The following is a 19,504-nucleotide window of genomic DNA, read 5'->3' as shown; positions in this document are numbered from 1 at the left end:
CGTCAAGGATCGGTAGGATGGTCAGTTTTACGAGGGTATGTTTGGCAGCATGAGTGAAAGATGCTTTGTTGTGAAATAGGAAGTCAATTCTAGATTTAACTTTGGATTGGAGATGTTTGATGTGAATCTGGAAGGAGAGTTTACAGTCTAACCAGACACCTAGGTATTTGTAGTTGTCCACATATTCTAAGTCAGAACCGTCCAGAGTAGTGATGCTGGACGGGCGGGCAGGTGCAGGCAGCGATCGGTTGAAGAGCATGCATTTAGTTTTACTTGTATTTAAGAGCAGTTGGAGACCACGGAAGGAGAGTTGTATGGCATTGAAGCTCGTCTGGAGGGTTGTTAATACAGTGTCCAAAGAAGGGCCAGAAGTATACAGAATGGTGTCGTCTGCGTAGAGGTGGATCAGAGACTCACCAGCAGCAAGAGCGACATCATTGATGTATACAGAGAAAAGAGTCGGCCCAAGAATTGAACCCTGTGACACCCCCATAGACTGCCAGAGGCCCAGACAACAGGCCCTCCGATTTGACACACTGAACTCTATCAGAGAAGTAGTTGGTGAACCAGGCGTGGCAATCATTTGAGAAACCAAGGCTGTTTAGTCTGCCGATGAGGATGTGGTGATTGACAGAATCGAAAGCCTTGGCCAGGTCAATGAATACGGCTGCACAGTATTGTTTCTTATCGATGGCGGTTAAGATATCATTTAGGACCTTGAGCGTGGCTGAGGTGCACCCATGACCAGCTCTGAAACCAGATTGCATAGCGGAGAAGGTGCGGTGGGATTCGAAATGGTCGGTAATCTGTTTGTTGACTTGGCTTTCGAAGACTTTAGAGAGGCAGGGTAGGATAGATATAGGTCTGTAGCAGTTTGGGTCAAGAGTGTCCCCCCCTTTGAAGAGGGGGATGACTGCAGCTGCTTTCCAATCTTTGGGAATCTCAGACGACACGAAATAGAGGTTGAACAGGCTAGTAATAGCGGTTGCAACAATTTCGGCAGATAATTTTAGAAAGAAAGGGTCCAGATTGTCTAGCCCGGCTCATTTGTAGGGGTCCAGATTTTGCAGCTCTTTCAGAACATCAGCTGACTGGATTTGGGAGAAGGAGAAATGGGGAAGGCTTGGGCGAGTTGCTGTGGGGGTGCAGTGCTGTTGACCGGGGTAGGGGTAGCCAGGTGGAAAGCATGGCCAGCTGTAGAAAAATGCTTATTGAAATGTTCAATTATAGTGGATTTATCGGTGGTGACAGAGTTTCCTATCCTCAGTGCAGTGGGCAGCTGGGAGGAGGTGCTCTTATTCTCCATGGACTTTACAGTGTCCCAGAACTTTTTTGAGTTTGTGTTGCAGGATGCAAATTTCTGCTTGAAAAAGCTAGCCTTGGCTTTTCTAACTGCCTGTGTATATTGGTTTCTAACTTCCCTGAAAAGTTGCATATCACGGGGGCTGTTCGATGCTAAGAACGCCACAGGATGTTTTTGTGTTGGTTAAGGGCAGTCAGGTCTGGAGAGAACCAAGGGCTATATCTGTTCCTGGTTCTAAATTTCTTGAATGGGGCATGCTTATTTACGATGGTGAGGAAGGCATTTTAAAAAAATAACCAGGCTCCTTTACTGAAGGGATGAGGTCAATGTCCTTCCAGGATACCCGGGCCAGGTTGATTACAAAGGCCTGCTTGCTGAAGTGTTTCAGGGAGTGTTTGACAGTGATGAGTGGAGGTAGTTTGACCGCTGACCCATTACGGATGCAGGTAATGAGGCAGCTCTGTCTTGGTTGAAAACAGCAGAGGTGTATTTAGAGGGCAAATTGGTTAGGAGGATATCTATGAGGGTGCCCGTGTTTACGGCTTTGGGGTGGTACCTGGTAGGTTCATTGATAATTTGTGTGAGATTGAGGGCATCAAGCTCAGATTGTAGGATGGCTGGGGTGTTAAGCATGTCCCAGTTTAGGTCACCTAGCAGCACGAGCTCTGAAGATAGATGGGGGCAATCAGTTCACATATTGTGTCCAGAGCACAGCTGGGGGCAGAGGGTGGTCTATAGCAGGCAGCAACGATGAGAGACTTGTTTTTAGAGAGGTGGATTTTTAGAAGAAGAAGTTCAAATTGTTTGGGTACAGACCTGGATAGTAGGACAGAACTCTGCAGGCTATCTCTGCAGTAGATTGCAACACCGCCCATTTTGGCCGTTCTATCTTGTCTGAAAATGTTGCAGTTAGGCATGGAGATTTCAGAGTTTTTGGTGGTCTTCCTAAGCCAGGATTCAGACACAGCTAAGACATCCGGGTTATCAGAGTGTGCTAAAGCAGTGAATAAAACAAACTTAGGGAGGAGACTTCGTATGAAACCAAGGCTATTGCGGTTACAGAAGTCATCAAAAGAGAGCGCCTGGGGAATAGGAGTGGAGCTAGGCACTGCAGGGCCTGACTCAGTTACACCAGCTCTGTCAGGAGGAATGGGCCAAAATTCACTCAACTTATTGTGGGAAGCTTGTTGAAGGCTACCTGAAACGTTTGACCCAAGTTAAACAATTTAAAGGCAATGCTACCAAATACTACTTGAGTGTATGTATACTTCTGACCCATTGGGAATGTGATGAAAGAAATAAAAGCTGAAATAAATCATTCTCTCTACTATTATTCTGACTTTTCACATTCTTAAAATAATTGGTGATCCTGACTGACCTAAGACAGGGAATTTCTACTCGGATTAAATGTCAGGAATTGTGAAAAACGGAGTTTAAATGTATTTGGCTAAGGTGTATGCTGAGCACTTCTTGGCTGCTTTTCCTTCACTCTGCGATCCGACTCATCCTAAACCATCTCAATTTGGTTGAGGTCGGGTGATTGTGGTAATCTGATGCAGCACTCTATCACTCTCCTTCTTGGTCAAATAGCCGTTACACAGCCTGGAGGTGTGTTGTGTCATTTTCCTGTTGAAAAACAAATGATAGTCCCACTAAGCCCAAACCAGATGGGATAGCGTATTGCTGCAGAATGCTGTGGTAGCCATGCTGGTTAAGTGTGCCTTAAATTCTAAATAAATCACACACAGTGTCACCAAAGCACCATAACACCTCCTCCTCCATGCTTCACGGTGGGAACCACACATGCAGAGATCATCCGTTCATCCACACTGCGTCTCACAAAGACACGGCGGTTGAAACCAAAAATCTCGAATTTGGACTCCAGACCAAAGGACAAATTTCCACCGGTCTAATGTCCATTGCTTGTGTTTCTTGGCCCAAGCAAGTCTCTTCTTATTATTGGTGTCCTTTAGTTGTGGTTTCTTTTCAGCATTTCGACCATGAAGGTCTGAACAGCTGATGTTGAGAGGTCTGTTACTTTAACTCTGTGAAGCATTTATTTGGCCTGCAATTTCGGAGGCTGTTAACTCTAATGAACTTATCCACTGCAGCAGAGGTATCTCTGGGTCTTCCATTCCTGTGGTGGTCCTAATGAGAGCCAGTTCCATCATAGTGCTTGATGGTTTTTGCGACTGCACTTAAGTTCTTGAAATTTTCTGTAATGACTGGCCATGTCTTAAAGTAATGATGGACTGTCATTTCTGTTTGCTTATTTGAGCTGTTCTTGCCATAATATAGGCTTAGCCCTATTTGTTAATAGACCATCTTCTGCGTACCCCCCACCTTGTCACAACACAACGGATTGGCTCAAATGCATTAAGAAGGAAAGAAATTCCACAAATTAACTTTAAGGAAGGCACACCTGTTAATTTAAATGTATTCCAGGTGATCACCTCATGAAGCTGTTTGTGAGAATGCCAAGAGTGTTCAAAGCTGTCATCAAGGCTACTTTGAAGAATCTCAAATATAAAATATATGCAAACCCACAGTTTCATCAGCTGTCCGGGTGGCTCGACTCAGATGATCCCACAGGTGAAGAAGCTAGATGTGGAGTTCCTGGGCTGGTGTTGTTACACGTGGCCTGCTGTTGTGAGGCCGGTTGGACGTACTGCCAAATTCTCTAAAATGGTGTTGGTAGCAGCTTATGGTAGAGAAATTAACATTAAATTATCTAGCAACAGCTCTGGTGGACATTCCTGTAGCCAGCATGCCAATTGCACACTCCCTCAAAACTTGAGACATCTGTGGCATTGTGTTGTGTGACAAAACGGCACACTTTAGAGTGTCCTTTTATTGTCCCAGCACGAGGTGCACCTGTGTAATGATCATACTGTTTAATCAGCTTCTTGATATTCCACACCTGTCAGGTGAATGGAATATCTTGGCAAAGGAGAAATGCTCACTAACAGGGACATAAACAAATTTGTGCATACAATTTCAGAGGAATACACTTTTAGTGCTTATGGAGCATTTCTGGGATCTTTTATTTCAGCTCATGAAAGATAGGAAGAACACTTTACATGTTGCTTTTATATTTTTGTTTGTATATTTAGTAACTTTGCAACTACTTATTACTTTTCAGCTACTTTGCAACTACTTAGCCCTAACCTTAAACCTTTAACCTAAATCCTAACCTTGACCCTAACCCCTAGCCTAGCTAACGTTTGTTACCTAGCTAACATTAGCATTAGCCACATAGCTAGCTACCTTTAATCACAACAAATTGGAATTCGTAACTAATCATGCGTTTTACAAATTCATAACATATTGTACGAATTGCAATTCGTAACATAATGTACAAATTATAATTTGTAACATTTCATCCGAAAAGGATGATGGACATCCACAAATTAATACCATACAAAACATAATATATCTACTAATTGGAGTTCCCTGGATTTACTTTTATTATGTTACGTCTACCCCTGAGTCCAGGTTGGGGAGACAGCCACTGCCTCTGACTGGGGAGAGAAACAGGCTTGCTAGAGCAGACTGCCTGAGGTTAATAGAAACAACCTTTCTCTAATTCTGTAGCCTACTAGAAATTATATATTTTAAGGTTCACTACCATAGTTGTATTTGAACTCTCCAAATTGAGCCCAATATAACCGTTATCAATTATCACTCGTTTTGAGAAATAGTGTTTACACACAAGATGCGCATTTCTTCACTTTGCAATAGAAAAATTCTCCATTTGATAAAATATAATTTTCTCCATCATTCTTATTCGTGGCTATAAATATTCTATGTTCATTTTGACGGTACTATTTTATTTGTTCCATGTTTTCTCACAGATTAGAGGGTTTGTTAAGAAGAGAGAAAGAGAGGAGATATTGTGAGTTTCTCCATTCTCCATAGCCTTGCTTAACTTTTTTCCCTTCACAAACCAAAAGCATAATTGACAGCGGGCGGATCCAATCATAAAATGATGAATTTAGTAGAACTGTGTAGCGTAAGAAGACACAGAAAGCCAGAAGCTGCCAGGCGCTTTACAGCGGGATATGTTTATCTTGGTATATTATTGAGGAGGTCAAACTGACCTGTCTCTAATATTGGAGGGGGTCATGACCACCCAATCCCCCGCAAGTTACACGCCTGCGCACACATACAAAATGTGAACATGGTCTATTGCCTGCTAATGCAGTGAAGAAAACGATATGACAACAATAACGTCTAATGTAATTGGCCCCTCTAACAGTACAACTGGCCTCAGCTTGGCCCCCCCAGTTGAAATGGTCTAGAACCGCCACTGGAAAGCACTGATTTTACTTCAGTTCTCCAGCTGTTGCTAGAGATGTCGAATGCACGCTTTGGACTGTGGAGGAAGGAAAGACAGGAACTAGCGCAAACTTTCTACGACGAACTATGAATACTCCATCATTTGAATGACACAAACGTGACTTATTACTTCACAATGGCAGGCAATTATAAACATACATCAGAGCTGTCGGTTTAGGAGCTCAATACTGCCGACTGGGTACGTTTGAAAGAGGTACGTTTTCATTGTGTTGACAGTTTGCAGCATTGCCGATAGAACTTTTCTCAATTTATTTCTCAATTTCCATGCCAGCAAGCCTGTCCGTAAATCATAAACGGCATATTTAGAAAGTATGATAATAGGCCCTATGTATTTATGTCGCCAGTTATTTTAGTCTAAAGAAAATACTTCCCACTTATCCTCCTTTTTGGATGGAAACTGAATATCTCAAACATTATTTCGCTAGTAACTGATTACATTCAGTTACATGTAATCTAATTAACGTTACAAAGAAACAGTAAGTAAACAGTTAGCAGCTATAATAAAAACATCCGATTACAAATACTTTTGAAAAACGACATTACTTAATGGATTACTTTTCAATTTAAACATTTTTTATTTAAAAATACATTGACACCTTTCTGTTTTTGCAATGACATTCAATTCAGCATTTAAAAAAGAAGCACATTTAAATTTGTTCCACCTAAATGAGTCTGACCACAAGTTACAGACCACTATGATGACACACCAAATGCGTTTCAAGGATAATTTTTGTCTTCTTCTAATGCCTCTTAAGGGGAAAGTCATCCAAAAGTATTCAGATTTTTACTTAGTTTGGGTAATCCTAAAGTGCAGCCTGGTATCAGATTAGAGGTAACATAGTAAAGCAAATCTGGGACAGTCTAGTTAGTGTGATATGTAACGTTTGCTATGGTTACATAAGACAAATGGTTACTTAAAGGCAAAAAGTAGAGTGGTTGGTTGGGTGTGTAATGGGAACATCTAGCAACCCAAAGGATGCGAGTTTGAATTTTATCATGGACAATTTTAGCTAATTTGAGCTAATTAGCAACTTTTCAACTACTTGCTACTTTGCAACTACTTAGCATGTTAGCTAACCCTTCCCCTAACCTTAACCCTCTTACCTAACCCATTAACCCTAACCCCTAAAGCTAACATTAGCCAGCTAGCTAATGCTTGCCACCTAGCTAGAATTAAGCAATAAGCCATGCGGGGGTAAGGTATATGGCCTATATTCCATGGCTAAGGGCTGTTCTTATGTGCAACACAACATGGAGTGCCTGGATACAGCTCTTAGTAGTGGTATATTGGCCATATACCACACACCTGAGGTTCCTTATTGCTATTATAAACTGGTTACCAATGTAAAGATAAATGTTTTGTCATACCCGTTTGTAATATATCATAAGTTTAGCAAATTCATAACATATAATACGAATTGTAATCCGTAACATATACGAATTGGGTGACGGACATCCACAAATGAATGCATACCATACGAAATGTAACATACTAAATGGAGTGTCTCGGATTTACATACAGAATAATACAAAATGCTCTGAGAACAGGTTGAAAAGTGACATCACTGATTTACAATTTTGGACAGATAACTAGCAACTGTATTACATTTAGAGAGTAGGCCTAACCTAGCCAACCCTGGCTATAGCTTATTCAACACCTGTTGCCCAGTGTCTCAGCTTCGATCGAGAAATACAATGTAGCGAGCGACGAGACTCTTCGGTCAGGGATGGTGATATTGTAAACGTAAATTTAAACAGTAGCCTACTCCATGTGCTCACTTATATTCTTTGCAATTCACTCTAGGGAAAAGGGACTCTCATTACTGTATGTTGCTATTAACCATGGCTGGATTGTCTATAGCCTACTGTACATTGGAATATTGAAGTAGGCCTACTGTAGTGGGCCTTTATGATAAGATGTATGAAGACATAGTCCTAAGAAAGCTCTAACCAACTTTTACTTATCATAGAAATAGAATATAGATATTGTGTGTACTTATCACAATTTACCCTCTAAATCGCCTCCAAGTGATTATATGTGTTTTATCCTCTTCGCTATAGGGGGCAAAAAAACGTACCCGATTTAAACTGGTTACTACTCTTGCCCAGAAATGAGAATATGCATATTATTAGCAGATTTGGATAGAAAACACTCAAGTTTCTAAAACTGTTTGAATGGTGTCTGTGAGTATAACAGAACTCATATGGCAGGCAAAAACCTGAGAAAATTCCAAGCAGGAAGTGGCCTGTCTGAGAATTTGTAGTTCTTCTTTTGATTCTCTATCGAAACTACAGTATCTGTGAGGTTACGTAGCACTTTCTAAGGCTTCCATTGGCTCCCTAAAGCCTTCAGAAAGCGGATTGAGGTGTCTCCTGTCTCTGGGCAGAGTATAGTAGCTCAGTTTCTCAGTGGTCTGCCTGGTGACAAAGAGATTGGATATGCGCGTTCACGCGAGCACACTGTTTTTTTTCTTTCCCTCTTTGAATGAATACACTATTGTCCGGTTGGAATATTATCGCTATTTTACGAGAAAAATACCATAAAAATGGATTTTAAACAGCGTTTGACATGCTTCTAAGTACAGTAATGGAACATTTTGAATTTTTTTGTCTCGAAATGCGCTCGCGCGTTACCCTTTGGATAGTGACCTGAACGCACGAACAAAACGGAGGTATTTGGACATAACTATGGATTATTTGGAACAAAATCAACATTTCTTGTGGAAGTAGCAGTCCTGGGAGTGCATTCTGACAAAGATCAGCAAAGGTAATACAATTTTTCTAATACCAATTCTGAGTTTAGTGTGCCCCGAACTTGGTGGGTGTCAAAATAGCTAGCCGTGATGGCTGAGCTATGTACTCAGAATATTGCAAAATGTGCTTTCCCCAAAAAGCTATTTTAAAATCTGACATAGCGATTGCATAAAGGAGTTCTGTATCTATAATTCTTAAAATAATTGTTATGTATTTTGTCAACGTTTATGATGAGTAATTTAGTAAATTCACCAGAAGTTTTCAGTGGGAATGCATGTTCTGAACATCACACGCCAATGTAAAAAGCTGTTTTTTGATATAAATATGAACTTGATTGAACAAAACATGCATATATTGTATAACATAATGTCCTAGGAGTGTCATCTGATGAAGATCATCAAAGGTTAGTGCTTCATTTAGCTGTGTTTTGGGTTTTTGTGACATATATGCTTGCTTGGAAGATGGCTGTGTGATTATTTTGGTCTATGTACTCTCGTAACATAATCTAATGTTTTGCTTTCGCTGTAAAGCCTTTTTGAAATCGGACGATGTGGTTAGATTAACGAGAGTCTTATCTTTAAAATGGTGTAAAATAGTCATATGTTTGAAAAATTGAAATTATTGCATATTTGAGGTTTTTGTATTTCGTGCCACGCTGTTCCATTGGATATTGGCTAGCGGAACGCCTAGATGCAACTTAATTCACAAAGTGAACCCAGAATAAGCATGGAGAATACAAGGAGTTATACAGGTGCAAGCTCATTGTGACTCAGTACTGGGAGGTTTGCTTTCTGTTCAGTAGGTTGAGTCATAAGAGGGACTCACTGATAAGCCTTCAGTTGAGTGTTTGATCTAACGAGTGGTTCAATTTCTGCATTACCTGTGTTCTAGTGTTCAACCATTTCAGTTTCTGATTTTAAAATTATCTTGACTTGGTAGCTGTCACCCTGTAGATTTCCAAACTAGATTCAAAACCTGTTTTCATTATTTTACCACAATCATTTCAAACGTTTCCAGCAAAAGTTACCTTTTTTCTTAATTACATATACATACTAAGCTTCCAGTTTTCCAGTATGCTCTGAAATATGTTTAAGATTAGTAACTGGTGTTACGTGGAACTTCAGTCACATGTTAGAATTTGAAGAAGTGTGCCAAGACTGGCAGTTCATTACTTAGCCAGTAGTTTGTTTTCCCCTTCTCTCCTTTACAGACTTGCAGATTCCCTGTTTTCAAAGCTTCCATGCACAGTCAGCTGAATTTTACTGTCCAAGGCAGGATTTCTCCCCATTACCATATTGTAATTGGCTGTAGTTTTCTTTTACCTGTCAGTTTCTTCCCCCAGAAGTCTGCTGTGGTTGCGTACAGATCACCAATAGAGAAATGTTTGTAATCACTTCAGACTCTAACCACAGAAAGCCTAGGAGATATACTACTACAAAAAAAATGCTCTTTATGGTAGACTTGGTCAGAAGTTGGAGTTTCACACTCGAATATCAAGTTAGGATTTGGCTCTGATTGAGAGGGAGAATAGTAGCCATAAATGCTGTCATATAGAGTTTGGCATAAAGCCTATCATAACAAGCCATGACAACAGTACTGCCAATAAACCTGTAGTCATTCACCTCACCCATCTGTCTGCTAGCCACAACTAACTACTACTGTAGATGCAATGTAGGAAATCTGTTGCTGTCAGAGCAAGAAAACAAGTCAGTTCATAATTTGGTGGGGACAGATTTTTTATCCAACCCTACTGAAATACAGCTGAAGATGCAGAGCTCAGCAGTTTGCAGTGTTGAGAGAAGTGCAGGGAGTTGGGTGTTAGGTGGGATGCTTTGATAGCTGGTACTGTCTTTAGAAATTTAGAAGGGGCAACCACTGTTTTAGGATAACTCCCTCTTGTCAATCTGTGTGTGTGTGTGATTCATATGAGTCTTAGTGGCTGTGACCTCCTATGCAAGCAGGGACACACACCTAATCCAAGTGGAAACAGGCTGAATGTGTCTTTTTGAGGGAGCCACATTTGGCCCCAAGCGTTGACACTCCAACACACAATAGTTATCCAGAATTCACCCATTGTTGCTTTATTTCCAGTTTTATTTATAGAGGACATCATATACAGGTAACTGCCAAAATAATGGAAACACTTGAGTAAATGAGGGATACAAAGTATATTGAAAGCAGGTTACTTTGGTGTTCTTGGGCACAGGGACTATGGTGGTCTGCTTGAAATATGTAGGTATTACAGACTTGGTCAGGGAGAGGTTGAAAATGTTAGTGAAGACACTTGCCAGTTGGTCAGCGCATGCTTGGAGTACACGTCCTGGTAATCCATCTCAATGTTGACGTGTTTAATGGTCTTACTCACATTGGCTACGGAGAGTGTGATCACACAGTCATCCGGAACAGCTGGTGCTCTCATGCATGGTTCAATTTTGCTTGCCTCGACGTGAGCGGAGAAGGCAGTTAGCTTGTCTGGTAGGCTCACGTCAGTGTGTAGCTTGCGGCTGGGTTTCCCTTTGTAATCCGTTATAGTTTTCAAACCCTGCCACATCCGACGAGCGTCAGAGCTGGTGTAGTACGATTTAATCTTAGTCCTGTATTGACACTTTGCCGGTTTGATGGTTTGATTGAGGGCATAGTGGGATTTCTTATAAGCATCCGGATTAGTGTCCGCTCCATGAAAGCGGTAGCTCTACACTTTAGCTCAGTTCAGATGTTGCCTGTAATCCATGGCTTCTGGTTGGGATATGTACGTACGGTCACTGTGGGGACAGTGTCATCGATGCACTTACTGATGAAGCTGGTGACGGATGTGATATACTCCTCAATGCCATCGGATGAATCCCGGAACGTATTCCATTCTGTGCTAGCAAAACTCTTGTTTGCTTATGGCCTTATACAGCTCGTTGTGTGCGGTCTGAGTGCCTGCATCGGTAAATAGACAGCTACAAAAAATATAGATAAACTCCAGGTAAATATTGTGGTCTACAGCTTTTCATGAGGCACTCCACCTCAGGTGAGCAAGACCTCAAGACTTCCTTAATATTAGATTGAGCACCAGCTGTTGTTGACAAATAGACACAGACCACCACCCCTTGTCTTACCGGAGGTTGCTGTTCTATCTTTCCAATGCATGCAAAAACCAGCCAACTGTGTATTATCCATTTCCTCGTTCAGCCACGACTCGGTGAAACATAAGATATTACAGTTTAATGTCCCATTGGTAGGATAGACTCCGATGGAGCTCATCCAGTGATTGCACGTTTCCCAGTAGGACAGATGGTAAAGGTGGATTATCCACTCGCCGACGAATTCTCACCAAGCACCCGGATCTGTGCCCCCTGTATCGGTGTCTCCTCTTCATGCCAATGATGGGGATTTGGTCCTGGGAGGAGATGTAAATCTTTTGCCTCTGATTCGTTAAAGAAAAATGATTTGTCCAGTCCAAGGTGAGTAATCACTATTCTGATGGCCAGAAACTCTTTTCGGTCATTAGACGGTGGCAAAAACATTGTACAAAAACAAGTTACAAACAATGCAAAAAAAAAACACACAGGATAGCACAATTGGTTAGGCTCCAGTAAAATGGCAGCCATCCCCTTCTGCGCCATTACTAAAAATGTTGCTGGGTTTTCCACGCTCAACAGTTTTCCCGTGTGTATCAAGAATGGTCCACCACCCATTGGAGTCAACATGGGCTAGCATCCCTGTGGAACGCTTTCGAGACATTTGTAGAGTCCATGTCCTAATGAATTGAAGCTGTTCTTAGGGCAAAAGTGGGTGCAACTCAATGTTAGGTGTTCCTAATGTTTGGTATACTCAGTGTAGGTTCCTACCTTTGATGCCGTCAACACTAGCAATCAATAATAAGTGCCATTTATTTTCCATTATTTGATTCACTTCTGAATTGACACCAACCCTGGCAGTGAATTGTGTTTTGCTATAACTAGGGTTGTTTTTTCCTGACATTGTTACGTAACCTAGAAAAACTTTAGGCCTGTTTTGTTTTTTACTTCATTCTGTTCAGTTGGTCATTTATTTATACCCATGCAGGGCTTTGAGTCAGTGATTACATTTGTTACTGTAGAGTTTATTTTGCCTAAAATGTCAGCCGCAGGAGCTTTCCTGTTTGCCCGTCCCTTTGCAGTGTGTGTTTTTACCATGTGTGTGTGACAAGATGGACAAACATGGGGATGTTTCAGGGCAGCAACAACATCAGAGACAGAAAAATTTAAGAATTGGGTCAAATCTCTCACTGGCTGTTGGTGCTTTTTAGGAAATGCCTTCAAATACCTTCAAACCAAACTTCCTCTTCCCCTTTCTCTCACTCCTCTGGTATTTCCTGAGCAATGCACCATAACATGGAAATATAATCTTGTTTTTTCAGGGAGGGTTTTCTGTCCCAGAAACTGGAGAGTCCATACAGCAGCATGCAATGATTGACAACAGGCGTCTGGTCACAGACCAGCATCTGAGCGAGAGTGTGGATGTGTGTGAGAAAGTCAGAGAATGTTTATACAGCCCTAGTCCTGGCTATCAGATCAAAGCTAGTCTGGGTAGGGCCTGAGCTGCATGTGTTTGTCCTGGTTTCCCCAAAAAAGTAAAGCTACCCTTTCACCTACTAACCCCTAACAGTAGCCACTAGCAGTTACAATTAAATAGACAGGTCTGAGACTGAAGTAGTCTCCTACAGTTACAATATAGTACATCAATGTAGACCGAGGGACTGTAGTCCTTTCAGATAGACACAGTGATGATGTTTCATTCTCATGCCTGCTCTCTCTGGGCTGGAGAGCTGGCATTTCATTTCTAAACATTGTATATGCACAAAATATGCTCCAAAACATGCTTAGACCATGCACACACACGTTTTCTAGTGGTTGAGATCTTGCATTGCAAGAAGGCAAAAGTAGCCTAGTAGTAGCCTTATGCAAATGGTAAATAGGATACCTCTTATTCATAAGAAAAGAACAGGTAGGCCTAGCTAAATATAATAACAAGATGCAATCATTTGCCATTAGTGAGAAGAGCGAAAATGTATTTATCTTTGCATTCAAAAATAATAATTCTGGGTTATATTGTGTTGAACTTGGCTTTACTGGAATATACTAACTACTAGACAGTACTGGAGTGTAGCCTACAGGACTGAGAATTACATTCTGTTTTCTCCCCCACAGAGACAGGCACGACGAAGGACAGGAGGATAGCATGTCCATCTGCTCAGTCATTGAACACAGTGAGGAGAAGAAAGGGAGGTTCTTCAAGGTATGGTGGGAGGGAGGGAGGAGTTAATGAGGGAGAATATGAATTATGGGGGGGGGCAGGCAGAAGAGGGAGATGGGGAGGAGCCTTCTTTAAACTGTCCTTGTGGTTTTTGTTCTGTCGTTGTCAGTATGTCCATCTGTGTCTGTAACGGCCTGTTCTAGTTTTGTCTGTTAAGTTAATCAACTGATACTTATTTGAGGAAGTTGGGGTTAGTTAGGTTATTGAAATTAAAAAGTCCCCATGTTCTTTCATTGTTGCCTCTCAAAGTCCATGCAACAGATTTATGATATATACCCTACATTATAGCTGTGGCTGAGCCCTCACTGTTTACCATAATTAGTCTGAGTTGTGGGTTCGAGCCTCTATCTCTCTGTAATAACGACATCAACCACATTTAAGCTGTGAACTCAGTGAAGAGCCTCTTTCAATAGGTCTGTTGGTTGGTTATGTGCTGGGACCTGCTTAGCTAGTGAGCCTCTAGCTCACTAGAGCCTGCCCTCCACACCCCCCCCTCTATAGACCTGCACACTCCACACTACCACCAAACCAATCGTCAGTGTTTGTGAAGAGGGGTAGAATATCTACTGATTCCAAATCAACTCTTTATATATCCTAACTCTGAATGGGAGGGTAATAGGTTACTCTCTAATGAACTGTATGTCCATAGAACACACCCTCTCTATTTTGAGACCAGTCAATTGCTCACACTTTGAAGCCATTCAATTCAGATAGTAAATCAAAGCTATGATAGGGTTGTGCATTCAATATAAGTTACTGTAAGGCTGATGTTTGATAGCAGGAATGGGGGATGAGGGGTCAACAAGAGGAAAGGAGAGGGGAGATGAGAATAGAGAGGAGAATTAGGAAATGGGAATAGGGAATAGGAACACTAGGTCCACTTCAGACTGAAATTCCAGAAATCTGTCTGACTTCAACCTGAGTCTTATCAATCCAGTCATCAATCAGTTCCTGTTCATGTGGCTTCACAGACTAATAGAAAGATGGAAGGCTATATTCAGTCCTTACCATATGTATTTGGACAGTGAAGCTAAATATACAGCTCTGGAAAAAATTGAGACCACTGTGAAATTATCAGTTTCTCTGGTTTTACTATTTCTAAGTATGTGTTTGGGTAAAACATTTTTTTTTATTTTTTTTATTCTATAAACTACTGACAACATTTCTCACAAAATTCAGAATAAAAATATTGTCATTTGGAGCATTTATTTGCAGAAAATGACAACTGAAAGATGCGGTATTGTCAGACCTCGAATAATGCTAAGAAAATAAAAGGGATCTCCCTCTGCTGGTGATTGGCGAAATGTGCAATCCTACTGGAGTGCTGTGATTGGTTAATGATCTATAATGTACATTTCTATGTATTAAAATGTATAATTTCTACAAAAGTAGCAGAGAGCCCACTGGAAATGTTATATTGTTCCAATTAGGGCTGTGAAAGTTTAAATATTAAAACGTTTAAACAAAGTTGGGATCCTTAACGTTAAGAAATATCCCTAATCGAAAAACGGTTATTTTCCCCACTTAATTAAAATCAAAGTTCAGTTATCGCAACCATTATTTTCTGTGTTGTAGGCGATAGGCTATAAAGGCCTGGCGGAGTTGTGTAGTAATCAAAAACTGTAGTTTTCAGATTAATATATTTAATGTTGAATATGTTCATGTGAAATTTATTTCGGAATATAGCCATGCTCCATTTTAGAGCCCACTGAATATTCAGTATAATGACACCAAGATGTCTGTACCATGTATGGATCGTAGGGTTTGACAGGAAGTATGTATAGGTAAAAAAAAGGGCCTAAAATGGCCATTTTCATCATGATTTTAAACATGTTAAACAAATTCCCCCCAATGGAATTGTAATATGAGAATTGCCAGAACAATCTGAGATACCCAAAATATTTTTCAGCCATGCTAGTATGGAATTGGCCTACAGCTAGAATGTCTGTGGCAGCAACCAAATGTAATCTATCAACACCCAGCTGGCATCATGTACTGAATGTGTCACTCCATTTCTCTCAGTTCCCATCGCACTAGGCTCAAGCGGTATACCGGGGTATTTGGTAAAAGCCACGGGATGGCAATACATATCGGAGGTCCCTGGCGATTCCTGCATGACAGTGCGGAACTGTACTTTTTACCCTTGATTTTTAATAACTCATTGGAGTGCCTGAGTGGTGATCTTGTTAAGGCCACAACCCCCTGCACATGTTCGATTCTACCGCCTGTGTACGTACGAATCCCGGCACATGCTGGCCCTACTTTGTTTATCCCTTCTCTCGGTCTCCCTTTCATTTCACACAGTATCCGTCATTGGAAAAACAATGAAATACTGATGGAGAATGCAAGTTCACTGTCCTTTAAAATCTCAAACATCTCATTCGACGTGTGGATGCAAGTTTTACTGATCTCATATGGGGCATTTGTTGCCAACATGGAGGCTAGTTGCAGAACTCCTGGTAAATGTGTCATACTGACTGTCTTCCTGTATAACTGCTGCCTAGTGCAGGAGGAAAGGAATTTGCTGTGCTCTTGGAAACTCTTAGAATTGTGGTTTTCACGATGTTCTTTAAATAGTTTGAATCCCTCTACCCTGCGCTATAGCAGCTGAACCTAGTTGCATAACATCTATTCTAAAACTGGCCTTGGAACAAGTGACACTCGTGCTCGTGAGTGTGTCCATGCACATTCGTGGATATGTAATTGAGCAATCGCATCACTTGATTTACAGGAAGACATTTATCGCCTCACATGAAATGAAAAAACCCAGAGGTGACTGCTGGCAAACTGGGGTCTTATTTCTTTACTAATGATGTTAGACTTTTGCTTATTTTACCTATTATTTTTTTACACTTTCAAGGTAAGCAGAGATTTACACTGTACTGATTATAGTGAACTATTGTAAGTAATTCACTAGAATAGCTGATGTACAGTAGTTTATGCATGGAGAATGTGGTTATTTAGCAGTCCCTTTTGGATTCTAGGGTTAAAGCTACATCGTCAGTTTGCTTTTCTGGCTGTGTCTTGGCAGTAAACTGGAGAGGGACAGGCAGACCCACTGCTGTGTGTGTTTTCATTGCCTGTGTTCGTGAGAGCTTGCATGCGTGTGGTTTGCTGACTGGGGTTCAGTTAGGGTTAGACTATAACAACCCTGTGAGTAGTAGTGAAATGAAAAGGCACTGTAGGAGCATAGACTCTGGTGCTAGGATGGGCTCTGGTTGTGTGTGAGTCCAGTCAGATTTCACAGTGGTGTGAAATCCGCTAGGTTCATTATGTTCGTGTTTGAAACAGTGACCTCTTCTGGAGATGTTTTTATTTAACAAGGCAAGTCGGTTAAGAACAAATTCTTATTTACAATGAAGGCCTACACCAGCCCAACCCGGACGACCTGTGCGCCGCCCTATGGGACTCCCAATCACGGCCAGTTGTGATACAGCCTGGATTCGAACCAAGGTGTCTGTAGTGACGCCTCAAGCACTGAGATGCAGAGCCTTAGACTACTGCACCACTCAAGATTACTGGTTTGGTCTTTGTTTTGCATGGCTGTTTATTTCTCCTAGTTAACTTTAGTATCAGCGTTAGATGTTTTAGGTTAGAGGATGTTATGCGAGTCTGGCTTCTCATCTGGTTTGTTGTCTTAGTGGGCATTTTGTCTTGCTTTTCTTTTCTGTTTCTCTTTCCTTGTAGTCTTGGTCAGTCAGTAAAGGGGAAGTGGCTCTTCTGTGAATAATTTTATGGTCAAAATATGGCAATATGCCTGTACGTTGAGTAACCTAAATTCCATTGCTGGTTGTGTATTAACTGTGTTAAGTTGTCCTGATTGGATATTTCTACTACAGTGACAGAAAAGGATGCAGTTAAATGGTTATACAGGGTCAATTGATGAAATGGAACAGTGAAACATGTGGTTTGCATATTTTTTGTTTGTTTGATACTGTTCAATTTATTCAATTCCAGCCTTTACAATGAGCCCTTACTCCTATAGCTCTTCTCACCAGCCTCCTCTGACACACACTGGGAGGTGACTAGGGCTGACCCCATTTAGTCGACTGGTGGATATACATTGCCTTCAGAAAGTATTCACACCCCTTGACTTTCTCCACATTTAGTTTTACCAAGTGGAATTCAAATGGATTTAATCGTAATATTTTGTCAATGCTCTACACAAAATACTCTTTCAAAGTGGAATTAAAAAATAAAAAGATTTCAACCCCCTGAGTCAATACATGTTAAAATCACATTTGGCAGTGATTACAACTTAGTCTTTCAGGATAAGTCACTAAGAGCTTTGCACACCTGGATTGTACAATATTTGCACTTTATTCTTTTTTAAATTCTTCAAGCTCAGTCAACCTGGTTGTTGATTAATGCTAGGTAGCCATTTTGAAGTCTTGTCATAGATTTTCAAGCAGATTTAAGTCAAAACTGTAACTAGGCCACTCAGGAATATTCAATGTCATCTTGGTAAGCAACTCCAGTGTATATTTGAATTTGTCACCAAGTATATGTTGGAAAGCAGACTGAACCAGGTTTTCCTCTCAGATTTTGCCTGTGCTTAGCTCTTCTGCTTCTTTTCATCCTAAACTCCCTAGTCCTTGCTGATGACAAGCATAACATGATGTAGCCACCACCATGCTTGTAAATATGAAGTGGTACTCAAGTGACGTGTTGGATTTGCTCCAAACATAAAGCTTTGTATTCAGGACCTAGATTTTTGCAGTTTTACTTTAGTGCCTTATTCGAAACAGCATGCATGTTTTGGAGTATTTGAATTCTGTACAGGCTTCCTTCTTTTCACTCTGTCATTTAGGTTAGTATTGCGGAGTAACTACAATGTTGTTGATCCATCCACAGTTTTCCCCTATCACAGTCATTAAACTGTAACTATTTTTAAAGTCACTATTGGCCTCATGGTGAAATCCCTGAGCGGTTTTCTTCCTCTCCGGCAACTGAGTTAGGAAGGACGCCTGTATCTTTGTAGTGACTGGGTGATACACCATCCAAAGTGTAATTAATAACGTCACCATGCTCAAAGGGATATTCAATGTCTGCTTTAAAAAATTAAAAAAGATTTAACCGATCTACTAGTAGGTGCCCTTCTTTGCGAGGCATTTGGAAAACATCCCTGGTCTTTGGTTGAATCTCTGTTTTGAAATTCAATGCTGGACTGAAAGACTTTACAGATAATTGTATGTGTGGGGTACAGAGATATGGTAGTCATTCAAAAAAATTGGTAAAACACTATTGCACACTGAGTCATGCAACTTATTATGTGATTTGTTAAGCAAATCTTTTCGTCTGAACGTATTTAGGTTTGTCATAACAAAGGGGTTGAATACTTAAGACTCAAGACACTTCACTTTTTCATTTTTTCTTAATTTGTAAACATAATTCCACGTTGACATGGAATTGTGTGTGTGTGTGTAGGTGCCACGTCCTGACCCTAGTAAGATGTCATTTTCTATAGTAGAGTAGGTCAGGGCGTGACAGTGGGTGTTTTGGGTGGTTTGTCTATGTTTTCTATTTCTATGTTTTGTTCTAGTATTCTATTTCTATGTTGGAGGTTTTTGGGATGATCTCCAATTAGAGGCAGCTGGTTCGCGTTGTCTCTAATTGGAGATCATATTTATGTTGGGGGTTTTTTCTAGTGTGTTTGTGGGCAGTTGCTTTCTGTTTAGTTGTATCCTGTGTAGTCTTCAGTACCTAACAGAACTGTGAGCTGATCGTTTTCTCTTTGTTATTTTCTTTAGTGTTCTGAGTTTAAATAAAAATAATTATGAGCACTCAACACGCTGCGCCTTGGTT

The 19,504-nt window shown here is 40.8% G+C and overlaps 1 protein-coding gene across 2 annotated transcripts in view; it reads left to right on the top strand.

The window, feature by feature from the left end:
* Positions 1-13,597: 13,597 nt before the first annotated feature.
* The window catches only part of LOC106607022 (ras and Rab interactor 2), a 31,599-nt gene continuing 25,692 nt past the window's right edge, over positions 13,598-19,504 (top strand). Inside the window, exon 1 of one of the 2 annotated variants that reach the window (XM_014203557.3) lies at positions 13,598-13,681. In XM_014203557.3, coding sequence (XP_014059032.3) covers positions 13,625-13,681 — 57 coding nt within the window. In that variant the 5' untranslated portion in view covers positions 13,598-13,624. Of the gene's footprint in view, positions 13,682-16,388; positions 16,560-19,504 lie in introns of those variants that run through there. The other variant, XM_082975947.1, reaches the window with a different exon arrangement.

Source organism: Salmo salar, chromosome 01 (assembly GCF_965601325.2).
Source record: "Salmo salar chromosome 01, fSalSal1, whole genome shotgun sequence".
Classification (NCBI taxonomy): domain Eukaryota; kingdom Metazoa; phylum Chordata; class Actinopteri; order Salmoniformes; family Salmonidae; genus Salmo; species Salmo salar.
This window is presented reverse-complemented; position numbering and strand designations above follow the sequence as displayed.